Source organism: Anas acuta, chromosome 2 (genome assembly GCF_963932015.1).
Source record: "Anas acuta chromosome 2, bAnaAcu1.1, whole genome shotgun sequence".
Taxonomy (NCBI): Eukaryota; Metazoa; Chordata; class Aves; order Anseriformes; family Anatidae; genus Anas; species Anas acuta.
Window position 1 is genome coordinate 128090927 of NC_088980.1, and position 22143 is coordinate 128113069.

The window sequence follows — 22143 nt, forward strand, 5'->3', positions numbered from 1 at the left end:
TCATAGAATCATTAAGGTCGGAAAAGGTGTCCAGGATCATGTGGTCCAACAGTCTACCTACCACCAATATTACCCACTAAACCATGTCCCTAAGTACGACATCCAACCTTTCTTAAGTAACCCATCCCAGTGTCTGACTACTCTTTCTGAGAAGAAATGTCTCCTCGTTTCCAACCTGAACCTCCCCTGGCACAACTTGAGACCATGAGACCATTCCCTCTAGTCCTATCCCTAGTTACCTGTGCAAAGAGGCCAACCCCCAGCTCCCCACACTTTCCTTTCAGGTAGTTTGTAGAGAGCAATAAGGTCTCTCCTGAGCATTCTCTTCTCCAAACTAAACAAATAAAGGTACAGAATTATATTTTTGTCTAAATAGAGGTTTAGAGAATTCAAGCAAATCAGGGTAAGAATTGCAGTGGTTAAGTTGTGATTATAACAAATGAAGGATTAAAGTATGTGTCGACAATCTTTCCTACTAGTATAATTTCTTTATAATAAACCAGACCAGCAGAAACTGTGTGACCCCTGCACCAGAAACAAGTTAGTTACTAAGTAATCATAGTTTGTTTTCTCAGCATGCCTGAGATAACTACCTATCATGTTACATAGATAGTTTGATTTAATTGCTTAAATTTCTAGGCTGTATTTTGTTACAGTACAAGCCTGCTGCAGTTAAGAAGGCGCCTTCTGCAGGATCAACACCATCATCATCACGCTTACCACAGCCAAGTGGTGTTAGCAAAACAGTTGTAGGTAAGAAATTAATGTTAGCAATTTTGCATTTATTTTCTGAATACTAGTTATCAAACTACGTTGTGAAAATTGTATTATAGCTGGAAGGATTTCTACAGTGTGGCCCAGTGATTTAAAATGAAGGAGTAAAAATTTCACAGGAGAAGCTTAGTGTCTCATTACAGGATAAGATGACTTCTGTCTTTCAAGATACCATTTTTATATCAATGTTTTTCATAACCTGTTTTTTTTAACTACGTATATGATATCTATCACAGAATGCTTTGGGTTGGAAGGGACCTTAAACATCATCCAGTTCCAACTCCCCTGTCATGGGCAGGGACACTTCCCACTAGACCAGGTTGGCCAAAGCCCCATCCAAATTTATTGTTGAACTGCAAGCATTTGTTTGCAAAATAAGTAAACAAATGGAATGGCCACAGATTAGCCCCTATCCAACAAGACTCTTAAGCATGTAGGGCTCACCTGCAAAATCATTCTGTGAAGTAATGCATGATTGTATCTACTTCTGATCTTTTTACATCAGATTTTTCTATTGCTGTATTCTCTACTAATTTGTACGCTGAATGTAATCATAAATTTATAAAAATATTTTGCAGATTTATTCTTTTTTCTGATAACAGTAAGGTTCAGTATGTACATTTACTTATTCTAGACTTCTTTCCTTTTTCTTTCTGAAGAAACATTCAATTATTAGAATATTTTTTCTCAATTGCATATTTGCTATACACTTTTGGAAACATACTTGTTTTGTGCTAGTATTTTGTTATTTTTTAATACAAGAAGTATGTATTATATGTGTGTAATGTATAATATTTCTAAAACTCTTGTTTTGAATTTTACAATAAATATATATTTTAAATGTATCATTCCAATAACAGAATCTTATGCTTTCTTATATTTCCCTTATTACTTTAAACTGTAAGGTGCCTCTTCAGGTAAAGCACTGTCTTCGTCTGGGTCCAGTGGGAGCAAAATTCAGACATTATCACCAGCGCATAAAAACTCACTGGGAATGGTGAACCCACAAGCAGGGTAAGTTCCTACTTAACGTTATCTTTTATAGCTTATTTTATACTTACGTTGTGCTGGTTTTAGAAGTGTCTGTGGGTTATGTATTCTTTCTGTTTTCTCCAAGCTTCAAAAGTGCAGTGGTTTGAATTCATCCTTTATTTATAAATGCAATTAATAATTAAGGAATATTGGAGAAGGCAAAGATGCATTTTGTAATGTTAAAATAACAGGAAAGGAGGTAAAGTGATAAAACTAGATATGAAAAATAGCAAGTTATAGAACAGACAAAAATGGTTGGAGTCTTGTTTGTTTTTTTTTTTTCTTTGTAAAAGTGGAAGGACTTAAAGAGAAAAAGAGAAAACTACCAGGCATACTACCAAGTTACTACTTCTCTCATTTCATGAAAATAAAATAAGAGGTCTCTGCCATGGACCACAAGCCAATTGTGACAGGATCTTTCCTCTTAACACAAAAGGATGCACACCTTCACTCCTACCTGCTCCTTAAAATACATGAGGCAACCAATGAATGAACAGAAGTAAGGCAATAGAATCCTGTGCTCTATGACAGCAACACGAAATGGTAGATGTGCATTACTAGAATTCCCTAAAATTACGGATTTAAGACTGGTAACTATGGGTAATGTGTTTAAGGCCTCTGGAGACTTTCTGGTCCAATTCCTATGCCCAAGCAGGGGCACCCAGAGCAGGCTACCCAGGACGATGACCAGGCAGCTGTTGAAGATCTGCAAGGAAGGAGACTCCACAACCTCTCTGGGCAGCCTATGCCAGGGCTCTATCACTTGCATGGTAAAGACATGCTTCCCGATAATGTGACGGAACCTCCCGTGTTCCAGTTTATGCCTATTTCTTCTTGTCCTGGCTCTAGACACTACTGAAAAGAGACTGGTTCTGTCTTCTTTGCACTTCTGTTCAGGTATTTATAGGCATTGAGAATCCCCCCTGAGCCTCCTCTGCAGGCTGAACACTCCCAGTTCTCAGCCTCTCCTCAAAGGAAAGTGCTCAAGTCCCTTGATGATCTTGGTAGCCCTCTGCTGGACTCATTGCATTATGTATAGGTCTCTCTTGTACTGGGTGGGAACAGTACTACAGGTATGGCCTCACTGATGCAGAGCAGAGTGGAAGCATCACCTCTCTTCACTTGCTGGTGATACTGGAAACCCTGCGAGGATATTCTGTAAAGTTTTCTTGGCTTCAGGAAGCTTGAAGAGCATTGAGGGTCCCCAAGAAGCAGTGAGAGAAAACATAAAAATAAACAAGAAACTGATTGCAGTTATATCATTGGTGATTGAAGATGATTTCTTCCTATAAACTATGAGTATCAATTTGGATGAACTCTGTATAAGATGGAGAAAAACAGCAGCTTAAGTTTGTGAAGAAGAAAAGACATTCTGAAATAACTCATGGGGATGAACAGCTTTATTTATTGCATAAATTTGTGATTTTTCATTTATCACTCTCAAGTCTTAAGAGTTAATGCACAAGTGCAAATTACAGCTCTTATCCTTCAATTCTAACACCATGTAGCATGAGGATGCAGTTCTGTGCTTCCTTGCTCTGCCCACTCAAACTGTGTAGTTGAGGTGCAGGCCTGAGGGAGTGAGTGTCTGTGAGGTTTTTTCTCCAGTGTCACAATAAGCTAGAGTAAAGTGTCCTAACCATGAGATATGGTTTTACTAAAAGGCAAACGTTAAGTGAGGTAAAGAGCAAAGGCAGCGGCTGCCTCCTCCAGCTGCTCTGGCCCAGGACTGCTTCTCCTGTCACCTGCAGCCCAGCCTGTCACCTGTGGGCCTGAGATCTCTGCCCTGCTGGGTTGGAGTATAGCTGCAGCTTTCCATGTTTCAGGTTCAACCTGCAGTAAAGCTGAGCTTGTATCTGAGGCACACACAGAGATGGGACGTTGACAAGCTGAGGGTTGCCTTCAGTGAGACTCACGTAAAACAGATGTAGGCAGCCAAGATCCCTTCCTCCTCTCTGCCTGGTAGTGAAGGGAGTTTACTAGTACAGGCACACATGCAGCACTGTCAAGGTTCTCAAACACACACGTTCATTGATCCTTTGGGTACCAGCTTGGCCCCTCTGTACACCCAATATCCCAGGCCTGCCTTGCAGCACACACACAGGAAAAATAGTGTGAATACAGAGAGTTAAGAAAAGATTTAATGATGAGGAAATAGGACAGACTGCTCTATTCAGTTGCAGGGCTTGGCCAGACAAGTGTGACTGGCCCTGTTTCACATGCAGCCAGCCAGCCCTTTTATTCTCTTTCCTATGTATTCCCCTTTTGTTCTACCTGTTTGCCCTTCTCCTTCTACGTCCCTTATGCCTTTGCAGAGCTCTGCAGTTTCCTGCATCATTCCAGTCTGGGGCCCTGTGGTTCTTACCAGCTACAATGTTCATCCTTCCTGCAAGTGGTGCCTGTAGCTTGTTAGCCCGCCAAATAGACTGAGAAGTTTGTTTCTTGTGATTGTCTACCAGCTTAGAAGTCCTCAATCAGATAACCCTGCTGGAATAAATTCTCACTAATAAATTCTCTACATTCTCACCTGCTCTAAGTTAATGTGACTCACCAGACTTGATTCCTATCACTGCCTCCCTTTCTTACTATCCCTTGTTGCATTGGAAAAGCTCCTTGACTAGATACAAACACTCCTTGTTCATATCCTTACAGCAAGCTTATGCAAGGTGGCCTTCCTGATTGTAGAAAGAGTTCGGAACAGCAGCCTTGGCAGAGGGGACAGGGCATGGTGAAGATTAAATTGACGTTTCATGAACATCAGAACTGTAGAAAATGAAGGGGAGACACTGAGAGGTCAGGATGAAAGCCTTGGAAATCAAAGAGGAATGTTATTCTTAGTGTTAGATGAAGAAACACATTGGAGCTGGAACTGGGAAAGGAAAAGGGTTTTTATTTTGTCCTGTGTTGTGAGACCTTTGGTTTTCTTTGCCTTGCATCAAACTTTTGCTTTTCTCTTCTTGCTGCTGTCTTTTCCTGTATCTTCCCTTCAGAACAGTAAAATTGGGTAGAAGTGATTCAGATCGTTGTGAGGGAGTGTGGTGGTTTTACTCAGCTGGGTAGCTGAGCTCCACCATAACCACTCTCTCATTCCCCCTCCTCACAGGGAAGGGGGAGAAAAGACACAAAAAGGGCTTGACAGTTGAGACAAGGATGGGGAGATCACACAACAAGTATTGTAACAGACTCAACATAGGGAGATTAAAGACATTTATTACCCATTACTAGCAAGATAGAGCAGTGAGAAACAAGAACAAACAAAAAGCATTTTCCTCTCATCCACCCTCTTCCAACTCCTCCCTCCAAGCAGTGCAGGGGAACGGGGGCTGTGGTCAGTCCCTACTGCTTTGTCTCCACTGCTCCTTCATGGTCACTTTCTGCCCCTGCTCCACGTGGGGTCCCTCCCATGGATGCCATCCTTCCCAAACAGCCTGCGGGGACTGCCCACAGGCAGCAGCTCTTCAAGCACTGCTCCCACACGGCTCCATACCACAGGGTCCATCCCCCAGGAGCAAACTGCTCCAGCACGGGTCCCCCGCGGGCAGCAGCTCCCCCCAGACTCCCTGCTCTTGCGTGGGTTTCTCTCCACGGGCTGCAGTTCTTCCTAGGGCCTGCTCCTGCGGGGGCTCTCCATGGGCCGCAGCCTCCTCCAGGCCACATCCACCTGCTCCACCGGGGGCTCCTCCATGGGCTGCAGCGTGGAGATCTGCTCCATGTGGGACCCGTGGGCTGCAGGGGGACAGCCTGCTCCACCAGGGGCCTCTCCACAGGCCACAGGGGAACTGCTGCTATGTGCCTGGAGCACCTCCTGCCCTCCTGCTGCACTGACCTTGGGGTCTGCAGGGCTGGTTCTCTGTTGTGCTGCTGTTGTGCAGCAGTTTTTTTTTTTCCCTGTTTCTTAAATCTGCTCTCATAGAGGCACAACCAGCATTGCCTATTGGCTTGGCTCTGGCCAGCAGTGGGTCCCTTTAGAGCCAGCTGAAACTGGCCGTTATCTAATATAGGGCAACTTCACAGAGGCCACCCCTGCAGCCACCCCACTACCAAAACCTTGCCACGTAAACCCACAGCTCACCTCTGTGAGAAGTGTATTTAAGAATAATCATAATCATCATAGTCTTCACAAAGTTCATTTGCATCAAAAAGAAAAAATTCCCCACACCATGAGACATATTACCATCACAAATTTGACAATTTACACTAACTCTACCCCTTGTCCATTCACCACATGACTACAACACATTCTTCACAAGTATTACTTTCTGAAATTCTTCACAACTATTACATTCAACAACAACATCCAGTCCATGTGTTGCCCATTAGTTCTCTGAACTATCATCCTTATCTCAAATTCTTCAAGCCCCACATTGGGTGCCAAAAAAGACTGTGGTGGAAGACTGTGGTGGTTTTACCTTGCTGGGCAGCTGAGCTCCACCACAACCACCCTTATCCTACCTCCTCAGAAGAGGCGGAGATGAAAGTATGCTGGAAAGAAAAAAAAAAGCTCGTATGCTGATATAAGGATAATTTAATTAAAGGAAGAGGGGAAAAACAAACAAACAAAAAAGAACACAAGCAAAGGCTGCACAGAAGTACAGAGAGAGAAATTATTCTCTACTTCCCATCAACGAGTGATGTTCGGCCATGTCCTAGGAAGCAGGGCCTCAATACGTGTAGCAGTTGTCTGGGAGGACAGATGTCTTCATAACGAGAGCCCCCTCTCTCCTTCCCTTTTCCCACTTTTTATTGCTGAGTGTGTGACACCATATGGCATGGAATATCCCTTTGGTTGGTTTAGGTCAGCTGCCCCCTCCCCACCTCTTGCCCACTCCCAGCCTGCTGGCTCCTGGGGCCTTGGAGGGAGCCCTGATGCTGTGCCAGTATTGTTCAGCAGCAGACACAAGACTGGCGTGATACCAGCGCTGCTCTAGCTACACGTGCAGAGCACCGCACTGTATGGGCTGCTGCAGGGAAAGTTATCTCCACATCTCAGTCAGACCCAGTGCAAGTATAAATGTGATTAGTATGTTCTGCCTGCAGTCCTTCTCACTTCCCTGTTCTTAAAAACAAAACAAAACAACAACAACAACAACAAAAACTTCCCGTCTTTTTGTCTTTGCTAAGCAGTCCATATGATTTCTTGGTCATTATACTAACTGGCCTTCTCATCGATAGAAGGCAATTTAATGTGTCCCTTTCCTAAGCATTCTGAGACCTTATGATTCTTTCCCTTTCTTTTGGCTATGCTGTATTCACTTCTGAGAATAAATTTGTCATGAGTTCTGTTGAAGCAAAGAGGTGTAGGAGTACCAACAGCATGGAAAAGTTAGGTGTCTCAGTTTGGTTGCTAGTGACAATTTTGGCCTTAATCCTCTCACCCTCAGTATTGGGAGAGAAAGGGGGGTTTGAAATGTTTAGGGTTCTACTGAAATACCTCCAGCGTTTATACTTACCTCTGATAAAATTCCATCAGAGTAGGGACTGAGAGACTAACAGTCAGTATCCTAAAGTCAGAATGAAAATGGCTCTTCCTTATGAGCTGCTAATGATCTGAGTGACTGAGCGTGGTGTTTCAAATATCCTGTTGTAAGTGCACATTTTCAAATGTTCAGAATGTTGAGAGACAATGCTTTTTTGTTCGTTTTGTTTTACTTCTTGTTTTGTTTTGTTTGTTTGTTTTTAATATTCAGTATTCCTACGTACTTGTTTTGACTTGGTTGAATTCTAGTGTTTGGTACTAGATGAGCTCCTGCAGTATTATTCACTCCCTAATTTTGTGGGGTTTTACGTATGAAGTGAAATCTTCAATTTTTTTGCTTAGATTGTTGTAATTCCAAATTTTACACAGAGGTAGTAAAGCTTATAGAATTACAATTAGAATGTGCGATGTCAAGGATGAATTAGATCGGTATTAGTAAGGTGGGCAGTTTAATCAAACACTGCTCCTTTCTGTAGAATCGTGGCACCAATTCATTGTGATGAATATGTGAAGAGACAAGAAACAACTTTGCTGGCTAATGTAACAACCAACCACATGTGATTAAAATACACAGGCATGCAGTTTTCCTCTTGCTCTTTAGGTGGCACTCTTGAACTGCTGTCTGAAACTTGGTGACGGGCATCTGAAGCTATTGATGCACTTCTGTTAAAGGTGAAGGCTAAAACAAACTGGGTCTTTCAGGTGATTAGCTTTATAAAGGAAAAATTCTGTAGCTTGTTTTAATATGAAATTCAACTCCAATATTACACTACTAATTTTTATTTTATAGGAACAGAAATGCAACCAGATTATATAAACTTCCTTTTTTGAATACTATTTCTCTTCTTTTTCTCCCCAAGTAAAGGAAGGACTACACTACAACATCATCAGCATACGCTAGGTTAGCATTAGTGAGACTGAGTTGGTACATTTAGGTAGGGATGGGTCAGCTGAGCTCAGCTGTGAAGAGTTTTCTTTTTCTCCCTGAACAGGGTAACATGTCTGGTTAATAAATATGAATGGAAGTGTGGCATAAGGGTCACACTGTGTCATTTTTGAGTCCTGGAGAGGCAAGTGAGAGCACAAGAGTAATGGGTCTCTATTGCAATCAGTAGGAAAGCCAACATTCACTTGAGTGAATACAGGATTTCATCTTTTTCATGTTGAAAAATTGGGAAAAGAAAAGGTAATTCTATGTAAATTGCTGGGCTTATATTCTGACAGTGAGTGATGTTAAAATCCAAAGTTTGATGCATATTTTATAAGAGCACAGAATTTAGCAGTGTGTATTGCATTTTTTAAGGGCTAGGGCAGTTCTTGTGAACTGTCAGAAATAATCTGAACTTCAGGAGGATAGGACAAGCCTACCCAATTTTTCCTAAGGCTAAGCAAACAGACAGACTCCACCCCTCTGCCCATGTTTTCCATAGCAAAAACACACTCTTTGTGGCCAGCCAGAGATCTTTTGCACATACTGATTAATTTCTCATCTCTGTACATTTCATATGTGAACAGTAATATTTCTTTTATTGTGGCTTGGAAAATTGTTACTTTTTTCAGTATGGCAAGTGTACCCTTAGAAATGACTTATTTTATTTTTTCAGATGAATTTTACTATTTGATGTTAAGCCCACTCCCATGACTGGGAGTCATGTCTGTCAGTGGCATACCCAGTACAGCTGAAGTGCAATGTGAACTGCTCACCTAACCAGTGCCAATACATTTTAAATTCCACTTACGTTTGCATACAGCATGTACAGCCTTTAAAAGCAACGTATCTTTAGAGTAGTTCACTTCTTTCAATAAGACTATAACTTACACAGCTTTGTTCAGTGAAATAAAGGTAAATAAATGTTATAGTGGTATTTGCATTTCAGGAGATTCTCTTTTTTTTTCTTTTTTTTTTTTTTTTCTGTGTGTGTCTTTAAGCGTGGAAGGGATACTACAGTTCTTCCTTTTGGCAGTCATGACTGCTGCTAGGTTACTGTCTACAGTACTCTACACTGAGGGTGCCCAGAGTTTCCAGATAACGTTGATCATTTAAAGTTCAGAAAGAACTAAGAAAATCATGACAAGTAGGAGTAAGTGTCGTGCAGTGTCAAAAATCTTGGTTCTGCTTCTCAATCCTTGGGAAATATGTATTTGGTCAAACAGGAATTGATTAAACATTTCCGGAGTTAGTTGGTTTGAACAAGAACATCTGTTTGGGAGGAGCAGTGGGAAGAGGAACAGTAGGGGTACTTATCTGATGTCCCACATTGTCTGGGGGCTAAATTGTCAGACTGAAATCTCAGTATTCCCTTCTGGTTTCATAATGAAGGAATATCATTTAGTGTTGTTGAATTTTGTTCCTTATGACGAGGTTTCCTTTGATTCTTTACAGATGTAATATGAATTGCAAGGTTCCCAAGAAATTTCCAAAACCCAAATTACCTTGCAAAATTTATAGGTTCAGTGACTTTTAATATGATGTTATTGGAGAAGTAGCATGAGAAGCTGTATGATATAAATGTTGGAGGTACACAAGCTCCTTCTTTTTTTTTTTTTTTTTTTAGATATTAAAAGCTATATCAAAAATAGTGAGCTTCCTTGACAGTAATTAGCTGTTTAATTATTTTCCTGGCATTACAGTTTATTAAGGTTATATAACAAGAGTCAGAGAACCCCACAGTGAGTTTAGAAAGTTATTTCTCTTGGTATAAAAGTATAGCTTTTTCATTATTGTTTTTGTTCATTTGTTTTCCTTATAACTTCCCTTGAGTGGTAGAAAACTTGTAGAAAAGCTAATCTTCAGGTGCCCAGACATTTCCATCAACTTTGGTTTGTTTGTTTATAGTTCTCTGATATCAGAAAGATCAATAAAAATGCTCAGATTGTTTCATCATGTTTCACTTGGGGCTTATATACTATTTTTTGGCAATAAGAAGAAACATTTTATTACATTACCAAGATGGGAGTGAAGATGTGATTTAATTTTTGCAAGTTTACTATATTGACATAATAATGCAAAATTTCACATGAAGTCCTGATCTTCCTCATATAAGCTGTGATTTCTCAAGAGATACAGTTTTTCTTATGATCACATGTGGGAGGGAGAGATAATGTTGGTTTTTTTTGTTTGTTTGTTTGTTTGTTTGTCTATTGTGAGTGGGTGTTTTGATAATTAAAACAATTGTTTTTCTTTCAGGTTTTCTTTAGTCTTTTTTTTTTTAATCTCTATAAAAGAGAATGGAAGGCATATTAGTCTCCTTTGGCACAACATTAAGCCTTTACAAAAAAAATAAATATATATATATATATTTCTTCTTCTTGTTAACCCTAAAGTCCACAAGACTTGTACTTACATGTTTTACTTTCTGCCTGTGGTGCAATTACCTGAAGTAACTAGGAAAATAAAACTAACATTCACATTTTAAAGAAACTGTACAGCCTTGAAGAGGCTTTCAGGGTAGGGTGTAGCTGCATTACCTGAGTGTTCCCTAGGCTTCCAACCTTAGATGCTATCACGCTGGGGAAACCTGGTGTGCTGGCTCTAAGGAACAGTACGGAGCATCGAGTGGAGTGGAGACACCACGGCTAGGCTCTGTGACCAGGTGGGGACTCGGTTGTTCTTGTGCACACCGAAACTGATAAGCTGCACTTTTTGCTACTCTGAGCCAAGGGCCTGTCATGTTTTGACAAATGCTGTACCCTGGTGTACTTTTGCTCATTATAATATCATTATAATACCAAAACACACCTCCATCCCAAAAGCTACCCACCTCCAAGGTGCGACCACCCCTTGCTGAGCATGCGCTCTGAATTTCTTGGAGCCTATTACTTTAAAATGGAGACGGGAGAACTTTTTACCAATCATAACTAAAATATGCTTGACTAGAGTCACTCAAGCTCCACCTAAAAGATAGAAAATAATATAAATTGGCCTAAGAGAGAGGGGATGTTAGGGTTGATACCATGGTCAGGGGAGATACCATCCCGAGGGAATACAACATCCTGAGGACCTCCTGACTCCTGGGACCAGTCCCAGGCTGAGCCTCTCTTCCCCCCCATTGGGACACCTTTGGGTGAGATTTGAACACTTGGTTATCAGTCTTTCTAGAGTCTTTAATCCTCTTAACGCGTTAATTTCTGGGCTGCGCACCTGTGACACCCGTAACACCCGTAACACCTGTGTCACCTGTGTATTTCATGCATGCTAGCTTGCTTTTGCAGACAGTCACTATCGCCAGCAATCCAAAGAACCTGTGTACCTGTTGCTGTAATAAACCATACTTGATTGCACTGTTCCTGGCAGTGATAGTTCTCATTAAACGAGACTAGAGTAAGGGTGGTTATACGTTATTGGTGAATCCGTGACCGTGATAGCTCACTGCTCTGAATCCAACCAGCCCCCTAACAGTTAGTGTGTTATTGGTGAATTCTGTGATTGTGATAGTTCAGTACCCTGAATCCTAGCTGGCCCATAACAGTTAATCAGCTACACCCCTTAACGCAACACTGCCATCTTAATAAAGTTGCTGTATGTTGTAAATATGAGCCTCCTTTTCTCGGTGTGATGAATTTGACATTAGAAAAGGTATTCTTAAAACAAAAAAGCCTAAATGTGAGAGTGTTTTGAAGACTGTAAGGAAAACTAGCAAAATTTTTTTTATTTGCTTTTTAAGATATATTTTGGAGACCTAATACAATTATAAGTCTATGAAATATTCTTCTTTTTAATGTAAGAACACACACGCACCCCATTTGCTTGCTCGATTATTAAAGTCTGATTTGTACCGGGTAAATGTCTTTTTTAGTAAATAGGAATTCTCTGGAAATACAAATATGTAAGTACTTTTTTTTGTTTGTTTGTTTTGGTGATAAGGAGATTGCCAGACTGCTATTTAAGTTATGAGTACCCCTTCATTTATTTTAATAGTAAGATGGACAAGTTAGGCCAACCACTGCAAACTGGAAGAGATCACAGAATCACAGAACTGTAGGGGTTGGAAGGGACCTCGAAAGATCATTGGGTCCAACCCCCCTGCCAAAGCAGGTTCCTTAGAGCAGGCTGCCCAGGTAGGCTTACAGACGGGCCTTGAATATCTCCAGAGAAGGAGACTCCACAACCTCCCTGGGCAGCCTGTTCCAGTGCTCTGTCACCCTCACCATGAAGTTCTTTCGCCTGTTGGTGCAGAACTTCCTGGGCTCCATTTTGTGGCCATTGCCCATTGTCCTGTCCACACAAACCACTGAAAAGAGGTTGGCCAAATCCCTCTGTCTCCCACACCTCAGGTATTTATACACATTGATGAAATCCCCTCTCAGTATATAGATATGCAAAGGTTTTATGACATTGATGAAAAAGCAAACAGTACCATCAAAAGACCAAATGAGTTATTGCCTGGTATTACAAATCTGCTTGGTTTATGCTTTACAGAAACGTTCCTCAAAACCATTTGAATAGCAAAAGTATGACCTTGAAAGATACCTGCTGCCCAGTATGTCTTCAGTATAAATGTTGTGGGAATATAATTAGTATCTCTTAGGTAAACTGCTTCATTGTAGGAATGGAAAGGTGATGAAAACCCCTTTTTCAGATTTGATTTCTTCTGTCACTGAATCTAGACTAAGAGTAATATAGTCTGTAAACCTGAGATGAAAATGAAGTTATATGATGCAGAGCTGAAGTAAACATTTAAGCCTGTAGAACAACTGATAAATGTACAAATATTTGCCTTACAGGGAAGTGTTTTATGACAAAGGGAATTTATTGTGCTTTTAAAGTCAAATATTTACTTCCCCTCCTTTTGTAAGATAGCTATGATAGTCCAAGAATGTAAGCAACACAGGCTTTATGATGGAAGATTAAAATCAAAACTGCTTTGAAAGAAAAGGTGTTCCAGTCTTTTAAAAAGGTCATAGTTGCATTGTAGTTAACACTTCCATGTAATTTGGAAGGTGCCAAATTCAAATGGGCTGATTCTTCATAAATAATACCTCAAAATATACTGCAGAAGTGTAATTAGGAATAATTACTAGAATAAATCGTATAAATTCCAATTATATAGCCCATATTTGGAATACAGTGGTTTAAGAGACAGAAACATGTCTAAATCTTGTAATGCTGTGGTAGTGCTGTAACCAAAGCCGAGATACTTTGTAGACAAGGCGAGAATGTTTGAACTTGGATTCCTATTTTAAGCAAAAGGAATAAAGGAGAATGGGTAGCTTTTTAGAGAGAGTTTTTTTGTGTGTGTGTTCCTTGTCATAGTTGGTTAGTCATGAATCCTGTCTGTGTACCCTCAAAAATATGTCAATTTTTCATATTATAATTCATTACTAAGATGTTGAAAATTCTGGTTGGTGAGTTCCTAAACGTGCTTACAAGTATCCCTTGTCTGTAGAGCAGGGACTTGACTCTTCTTCTTGACAGAATTTCGTTAGGAGTATATGCTTTTAATCTGCTATTCACATCTTCACTGTTTATGTTGTACTTACTCAAAGGACCACTGGAATTTTGGATTGAACATGTCTTCCTTGAAGGAGGTTGTTCAGCATATTACGTGCCGACAGCACTGGACAAATGCGAATAGCTACTAGCCATTGTTAAATTCAGCATAGCCATGCAGATGGTGACAGTTTATAGTAGAGGTTCTTGGACTTTGGTATGCATGCCGTTAGTCATTGGAGACATACTTAGGATTTTGCACTGAAGTATCAGTAGTTGTGAGTGATGGTGATAGCTATCAAGAATATCTAAAAATGCGTTGTCTAAGAAGCAAACTTGATATGTCGATATTTCATTGCAAAATATAACCAAATTGCAAGTGTGTGAATGGCAAAGTTAAGCATCTCATACAAAATTGTTTAAGCTTTCAATTTTGCATGCAGTAGCAATTCAACTAGATGTATAACATAAGTTGCTTAGCAAGAGAGGTCACCTTCGGTCTTAATTCTTCTGAAATTGCGACAGGATAATAAATGTCTGTAAAGGTATGTCAGAACTTTAAGGATTAAAGATAGCATTGTGACAGCTTCACCTGCTGTCAGGCTCCATCACTATTTCTCATCATACAACTTTGAACAAGTGTGTATATATATATATATATATGTTATATATAATTACATATGTATACAATTATACACACGTATATATAATACATTATATAATATATAGAATACATAATTATGTATGTAGTTTTGTATTTATACCTACTGGACAAATGGATAGAAATAGCAGAAGTTGGACAGACTGGGAGACCAAGCTATAGTGGCAGAAATGGAGATAATCAAGAATGTCTGGCAATGTTGGAAGACATCTGTCTCCATAGATCAGATTGCAAATTATGGATCCAGTTTCAAGATTTATAATAAAATATACACTAAACCTGATTCTAATTCTAGTGTCCAGATCTGGGGTGCATAAAGTTGTAGACAGTGGCAGCTTTCTGCTATTGATTTACTTGTTGAAATAGCAAAAATCATTGCAGTTTACTATAATACTAATGTTAAGAGTCTATTGCAGTCTGAAAATAGGTCTTTTTTCTTTTTTTTCCTGCATTTTTAGAAAGAATAATATATCTGTGAATAAGCAAACCTATTCTTAAGTATTTAGGAGTTAGGATGCCCTGTTTAACCTTAGTAAAATTCAAAGTTTTCTTGTGACTACCTTGCTCAACAGACAGGATAGACAGTGCACTTTCAATGTGGTTTTTTTTTTTTTTTTTGGTTATTTTGTTTGTTTTTTTTACTTTTTCCTGGTTTCACTGGTAACCTATGTGTCATATTATACATTCAAATCATATTCTTAAGACATTGATTTTGGGGAAACTTCTCGAATATACATATATTATTAAAGTATCAGTTGACTTTTTTTAGAGACCCTAGTAGGGTAAGGGTATATTAATATACATATTTTAAAGAAGTGAACAGCTGAAATACAGGAAAGAGAAGTGGACTATTTTTCACGTCAATTTCTTTCAAATATCTAGGACTTTTTTTTTTTAAATATTCCTTGCATTATGTAGGAAATGATTGATTCAAGGTGTATCCTGAAGAGATTTCAATTTAAGATATTAATGCTCTCAGTTTCGAAAAAGTAGTGTGTTGGTTCCAAATTCGGAAATCTGGAGAAAACTGTGATTCATTAATAGGTTAGAAAAGTGTGGTTTAAATTATTTGGAATTGTCTAAGCAGGAATTGGGACATAATTCTGGTCCACATTGTTTGATCATCACTGATTCATGAGATCTACCATTTCTTTGCCTGCAGTTAAGTTTTTATACATTTTTATACATTTTTCTAGCTTCCATAACAAATAAAGTAAAAGTCCATTATATTTTTCTGCACTATTGAGCTTTAATGAATTTTACCAGTATTTAAAGCACGGTCTGCCTCCAATCTAAAATGAGATGGAGGAAATAATGCATGATAGTTTTTTTAGTGTCTGTAGTGTTGTGTGTCCGTGTAACATCATAATGTAAGTTACACTTAGAACTTTTATCATGTAATTCTGTAGCTTCTGAAAAACTGACATGACTTCTGATGTTATATCAGAATTAAAACCTATGTAGTGCTTTTCAGTCTACACAATGTTTTAAGTAAAATCATCTTTAGAATCTCTTTGCCAGGTAAGAGGACTCAAAAGAGAACTGAAGGAGAAAGTTGGTGTTCTGCCCAGTGAGACAGAATTTTTGGTAGTTCCACTTTACCCGTTGAAAGTAAAAGCCATTCTTGTTAAACTTGAATACGTTTTCTAAATACAATTTTCACTTGATTTACTCTTAAATTTAGTTCCCGGTTTCTGTTTTTATTCTTAATCATTTGATCACTTTTCCACTGAAGTGTTTAAGTGACTGGTTCTTAGTGGAAGGAACTGAAAAACCATCCTTAGCTTATATTCACAACATGAAGGAAAATGGGCTTTTTGAAATGAATCGTTTCAAATTCAGGAGTTACAACACTGATCATCAGTTGTGTCATTGCTGTATTTGAAGTTATTGGAACTGAATAATTTTCTTTATATTTTGAAAAGCAAGCCAAGAATAAGCTGTTTATAGTTTTGAAAGGAGCAGTTAGGTTCATCTGGAAAAAATCACTATTGGGGTTTTTGTTGCTGATTGGGCTCTTGGTGACTAACTTTTTGTGAGATCTTGTTCTAATATTTCGTAATGTCCATGAGATTGTCCCAGCTTAAATTTCATTATGCATCAGCGTTCAAGAATGTGAACAGAAAAACTTGGTGGTCAGGCACAAGATGTCATAGTCATTCTGATGCCTTGCCAAACAATAAGAAATCCTGGTGAATGGTAATTCTCTTGAGCAATGAAGAAAAATTCTGTCCTTGATCACTGATGATAAAAGAATGTCACTTCCTATCTTTTTTCCTTGTACTTCTGAGATTTTGCAGGGGATTCTGATGTTCTTACCACTGACCAGAACAAGCAGTAAAATGTTCTGCGTGTTTAGGACGTGCTATTAATTGCGTAATGACTTATATGAGTCTTGAGGAAGGTAGCTTTCACAGCTCTGTGGTTGTACTATTGAAGCCAACTTTGAAACACTGTGGCAAGCTAGAAAAAAACTAGGCCCTAATGTCCAGCTGGACAGACCTTCCTTCCCCTCCTTTCCCCCTCCCATACATATGCTTTGGAGAAAGAAGGTCTGCCAAGCTGAGAATTATGCGTCCTATGTCAAGTCTGTGGCTATTAAGAAAATGTTACTTGTTTTATATTTGTCACAAAATATTGGAAATATGGTATCTTCTGTAAATTCTTTTTCGCATTGCATTCAGTTACCCTGTATTTTTCTGAAAGCCCTGACAACACTATAAAGTGACTTATAGTCTGTCAAAGAAGACCTTAGAATATACTAAATGATCAATAGTGCGGGTTCTACCTGTATTTTGGTGTGATAACAAGTGAAACAGGAAGGGACTGGCTGTGCAATTTAGCTTGGCAGTGTAAGATTTGAATCATATTTAGTCCAATGTAGGCAAGTTCATGGCAAAGCTTTTCTGTATTTTAGGAAGTAAGTTGTATTATTCATTGTATTATTGATTGTTGTGGATTGTTAAATTAATTTTTGTATATAAATTAAAAATGCCTTTCCTTGTGTAAATTTGTGTTTATATAACTAATTGGATATTTATTCTGTTTTAGAGGTGTAACAAAAGCACGGACAACCCCTCCTAGTGTGGCAAGAACCATGAGCACGGGTGCTCTATCAAACAAAAGAAAAACAAGTAATTCAGACAGTTACTCAAGGTAGCTTTTTTTTTTTTTTTTTTTTTTTTTTTTTTTTGCCAGAAGTAGAATCTTCATTTAAGGGGAGTACTCACTGGAGAATAAGTAGGGGAAAATGCTGTTCTCTGCAGTTAATGGATAATTCATGGTCAATTTTACCTGTCCCGTTTTAGATGCTGAGAATGTATTTTCCTTGTTTGCCATCTAGTAGAATATCACTCTCAGATAAGATGGGCACAGAAGACTTTTAGAAATGTCAAAAACCTCTTAGTCATTGACAAATTGGGTGAATGATCATTCAAATGGCCAGTGGTTCACTTGAAGTTAAATGAAATCTTTTAAAGAGCAGGGGGAAAATTATATTTCTTTTTTAGGCTATTTGCCTTTCCTGTTTTGACAAGCTAATTTTTATGTTTCCAGATTATCTGGTTAACCTAACTAATGACTCAAACACTTAATTGTGCTCCTAAAAATTGGGGAATCTGGGTAAACTTACAAGGTCGTGGTAAAGGGCAAATAAATGCAAAGTGTAAGCATGAAAATGACAGTAACAATAGCAGTAATTCCCTAAAAGGGTTTAAATAGTTTTGCATCAAGTTATACTGAACTCAGTTACAGTGGATGTTTTTTATCTTTTTTTTTTTTTTTTCAGGCCTGATGGTAAAATAGGGTATGACAGTGGAGACTTCTCAGTCAATGGAGCAAGTTCAAAAAGCAGTGAAGGAAATTCACCCGTACAGTTATCTAAATTCTGCCATGAATGTGGAACAAGGTATCCAGTGGAATGGGCAAAGTTTTGCTGTGAGTGTGGAATTCGAAGAATGGTTGTGTGAACACATACTTAACAGCAAAGAGAAAAAGAGAAATTGGAAGCATCTGCAATGTACTGCTGCTTGGAAAGCTAGAGCACTCCTTCCAGTTAGACATCATGCTGCAAACGTGTTGAAACATCATATTGTAATTTTCTGAGTGCAATCTTCTGGTTACGTAGTAATTTATATATAAATATATATACTGTATATAAAAATAGCAGGTACCTTAAACTGTGCCATTCATGGAAATATTCTTTAATCTCTGCTGGAAATATTTTAAAGTATAAAAACATGTTAAGTAACTTAGGTAGTGGAAGTGGTTCAGTGTTACTTTTCTTATATAATCCTACTAGATAAGGCATTATTTAAATCACTTATGTAGGTTAACTCACCCATAGGGAACTAACGATGAAAAACTTCTGTGTCAAAAGTTTCTTTGTGGAGACATTTCCTTCATATGTAATACTACATACATGTTATCTATGTTCTAAATGAAAACAACATAAACAACTCCCTAGAAATTTCTGGTTAAAAGTGCAAAAAGACAGGATCCCTTCAAACTATTTAAACTATTAAAAACTATTATAAACACAGTAATATCCTAACTGGATTTTACAGTTACTTCCAATGATTTTTTTTAACTATTCAAAGAGGAAAGTCTGAAAATTCCATTCACATATAAGAAAAACGAAATTTGTGCAGCTTTCCCCATTCTGTTTTTGAATTAGAACTTGTTAATATTTTTATGTATTTATAAGAAGAAATATGATATACTCATTTTCATCAGTTCCTTTTGTTCTGAAATAGTTGTCTTTGTCTTCCTGTGTTCTTCACCGTGACTAGCATGTGTAAAAGCTCTTTGCTTTTGTCTTTAAAGGTTTCCAAAAGTCCTACTCTTTTTTTCTTCCCTTGTCTCCTGAAGGAGAGTCTGTAGTTAACTGTACCTAAGTGTTGAACTTGTTTTAAAAACAACCTTCTTGACGTATCCAATACAAAAAGAGATCCATAAAATGTATGCTGTTAGAAGAGTAGAAATTGATATAAGTAGCAACTGCTTTTATACTTATCCCTGTGCAAACAGCAGGTCCATATTTCTGGAGTTAACACATGATACCTTTTTTCTCTCCAATTCTGTATATTCATGGGCTCTGAAATCAGCCTCTTAAAGTTAGTAGCAGACTTCACATCAGTTCATTGGTTAGAAGAGTCAGGCCCTGGAAGTTGTTTTTTTCATTCTTTTAAAATAAATGACACAATCTATTACAGCCATTCACAAGCTGAATCACTTAACTTGTATCTGAATGTAGTAATTTGTTTTGTGAAGTTTTATTTTGAAATACTGACATCATCTTAGCTATGCGTGGAAGAACAATCTGAAAGACCTTAACTGTGCCTTTCCCACAATACACTCTTTTTGTCAGAAATGGTTACTTTGAGCTCACCGTTAGAATTGATTTTTATACTTTGTAGTTTTTGCAAAATCTGCTGCAGTGTTGCATTATAGCAACTTGAATGTTGTTTGCATTTTCAAAACTTGTGATTACTGTCAATGGGGCCTATTATGGAGAAACCATGATTTAAGACATGCATCTCCAAAACAGGTTCTAGTCCTGGAGGATAAGAGATTTAAGAGGCTTGATGTAGTCATCATGCAGGCCGTAAACTATTGATATTTCAGAACTATTACCGTGGAAATAATATAATTCATACAATATGAATTATATGAAATTGTCTTATACTTTTATACAAAATTATTTCTAGAAATGATCTTTTCATTCAATGTAGTCTTGTATTATTGTAATTTACAGAAGTTGGTGGCTGAGCATGATAGGATGGATGGCTGTTAATGAGAGACCTGACAAATCCTAGCCAGTTTATATTTTGCATAATTTAGGTTCTAGGATCCTTTTTGGCACATTCATATTTGTACTTGGAAAAATTACAATCCTGCATCTTTAGCATAGGTAAGTTTGCTTTAGAAAATTTGTCCTGGACTTGGGCCATGGAGGTCTGGAGATCTGCAGACTGAATTACTGGAAGCTGTAAGTGTCCATCAGAAAAGACAGAAATCTAGCATAGGTTTGTTTGGTTAGTGAATTCATCAAAGAATCATTTCCTTTATCTGACTTGATGAATTTCCAGTTCGTTTCTGCTGGAAAAAAAAGCTTTTCACCCTTTACTGAGAATGCATTCTACAAGGGAAATTTTTTAAGGAAATATATATATTACAGGTTTTCGAGAATTGATGGAATGGTTGAAAAATAATATTGACCATTTAGGTTTCCTAATTTTAAACCAATTCACATACAACAATTATAATTTCTGCCTTTTGAGCTTTGTGTAACTCTTTGCTTCCAACATAGCATTTAGGAAATTACTTGAGTGACATATTTATATTTTTTTATGCTTCTATGATTTATGGCAAGAACTAGACAGGCGATTAACCTCAACTGAAGGAAAAACTTTAAAAAGATTTCCTGAACTTTTAATTTGGCTTTACAGAAAGATCTACTGAAGTGTAAATGACTGTTGATAGTAACATTTGGTAATGTGTATGCAATAGAATCTACGGTAAAGATAAGCAGAGAATGAAAATATAATTGACTATGCAGTTTTTTACTGTATAGTGAGACTACCAGAAAGCTGGCATATTTCTACTTTCAACTGGTTTTGTCACTGAATGTCAGGTGTTGTTAAAAACAGTAGGGTGTATTACACACATTATCGGAATAGATCACAGTTATTCCATCTAAATATTTATTTGCCAGTAGATTTGTTTTAATAATGCCCTGCAGAACTGCATATGGAAAATAAACTGATTATAGCATTTAAGGAAAATATAAACAGGTAAGGGAGACAGTAAAGACTACGAATTTTGAATCTTTAGGTATATTACATTTGTGAAGAAATTCCTGAATTCAATTTATTAACAAGACCTAGGTCCAAAACATCGTGCCCTCCTCCTCCCACTGCCCTTATGCCTTGCTTTTTCATGAGAGGAAAAATCATGAATACAGATGCTGAAAGGGTAGTGTTCCAGAATGCCTCAAAAATCAAAATTTTGGTAATTGTTAAGATAGAACACCTAGATGAACTATATAGCCCTGATGCACTTCACTGAGGAGTCTAAACTTAGCTAGTGTCATCTTCTGGATGCCTTGTTGAAAGATATTTAACTTAAAAGCCTAAATTCCTTAGATTTAATATGTAAATCTATGATGATAGTATTGCTTCATTTACCATCTGTCTTTCCAGTTGTGTGTTTGTGTGTATGCACATGTATTTTGTGAGAACTCTTGTTATACAAACAAAAAGTGGTTTCACTAAAGCAGAGTTAATACAAAACTGTACTGAATGCTACTAGGGGATTGTGAAGCCCCAAACAGCTGACTGATGTACTTGCTGTATACTGAAAGTAAAATTTATTAACATGATTTTAATGTTACCTACTATCAGTGTCTGATCATATGTCAGACTTTCTTCTACTGTTTGCCACTGTATCTTCCTAAATTGGTTGCTAAGAGTCTTTCAATCAACAAAGAAGAAAACAATAGGGAGGGGAAGGGAATAAGGAAGAAAAAAAAAAAAAAAAAAAGAAAAATGTCAGTGGTAAAAAAGCAAGAAGGCTGTTGCTGTGGTCCTGGCTGACTGTGTTTGCATTCCTATTTTGCTTTTGCGAATACATGATTTACTAGGGCAGTCTACATAACAGAAAGGAGTGTAGGAGCACTGGGCCTGTAGTGATGCAAGTGCAATGGAAATATACTAGTGTCAAAGGTGAAAGCAGCGTAGTAGAAGGCCTAGGATTTATATAATGTACCTT

At 38.0% G+C, this 22143-nt stretch overlaps 1 protein-coding gene across 1 annotated transcript in view; it reads left to right on the forward strand.

The window, feature by feature from the left end:
- Positions 1-21921, forward strand: part of ZC2HC1A (zinc finger C2HC-type containing 1A) — a 38398-nt gene extending 16477 nt beyond the window's left edge. Inside the window, exons 6-9 of the mRNA XM_068672149.1 lie at positions 657-753; positions 1680-1788; positions 17425-17529; positions 18161-21921. Of these exons, the coding sequence (XP_068528250.1) occupies positions 657-753; positions 1680-1788; positions 17425-17529; positions 18161-18341 (492 nt within the window). The 3' untranslated portion in view covers positions 18342-21921. The remainder of the gene's footprint in view (positions 1-656; positions 754-1679; positions 1789-17424; positions 17530-18160) is intronic.
- Positions 21922-22143: the final 222 nt, after the last annotated feature.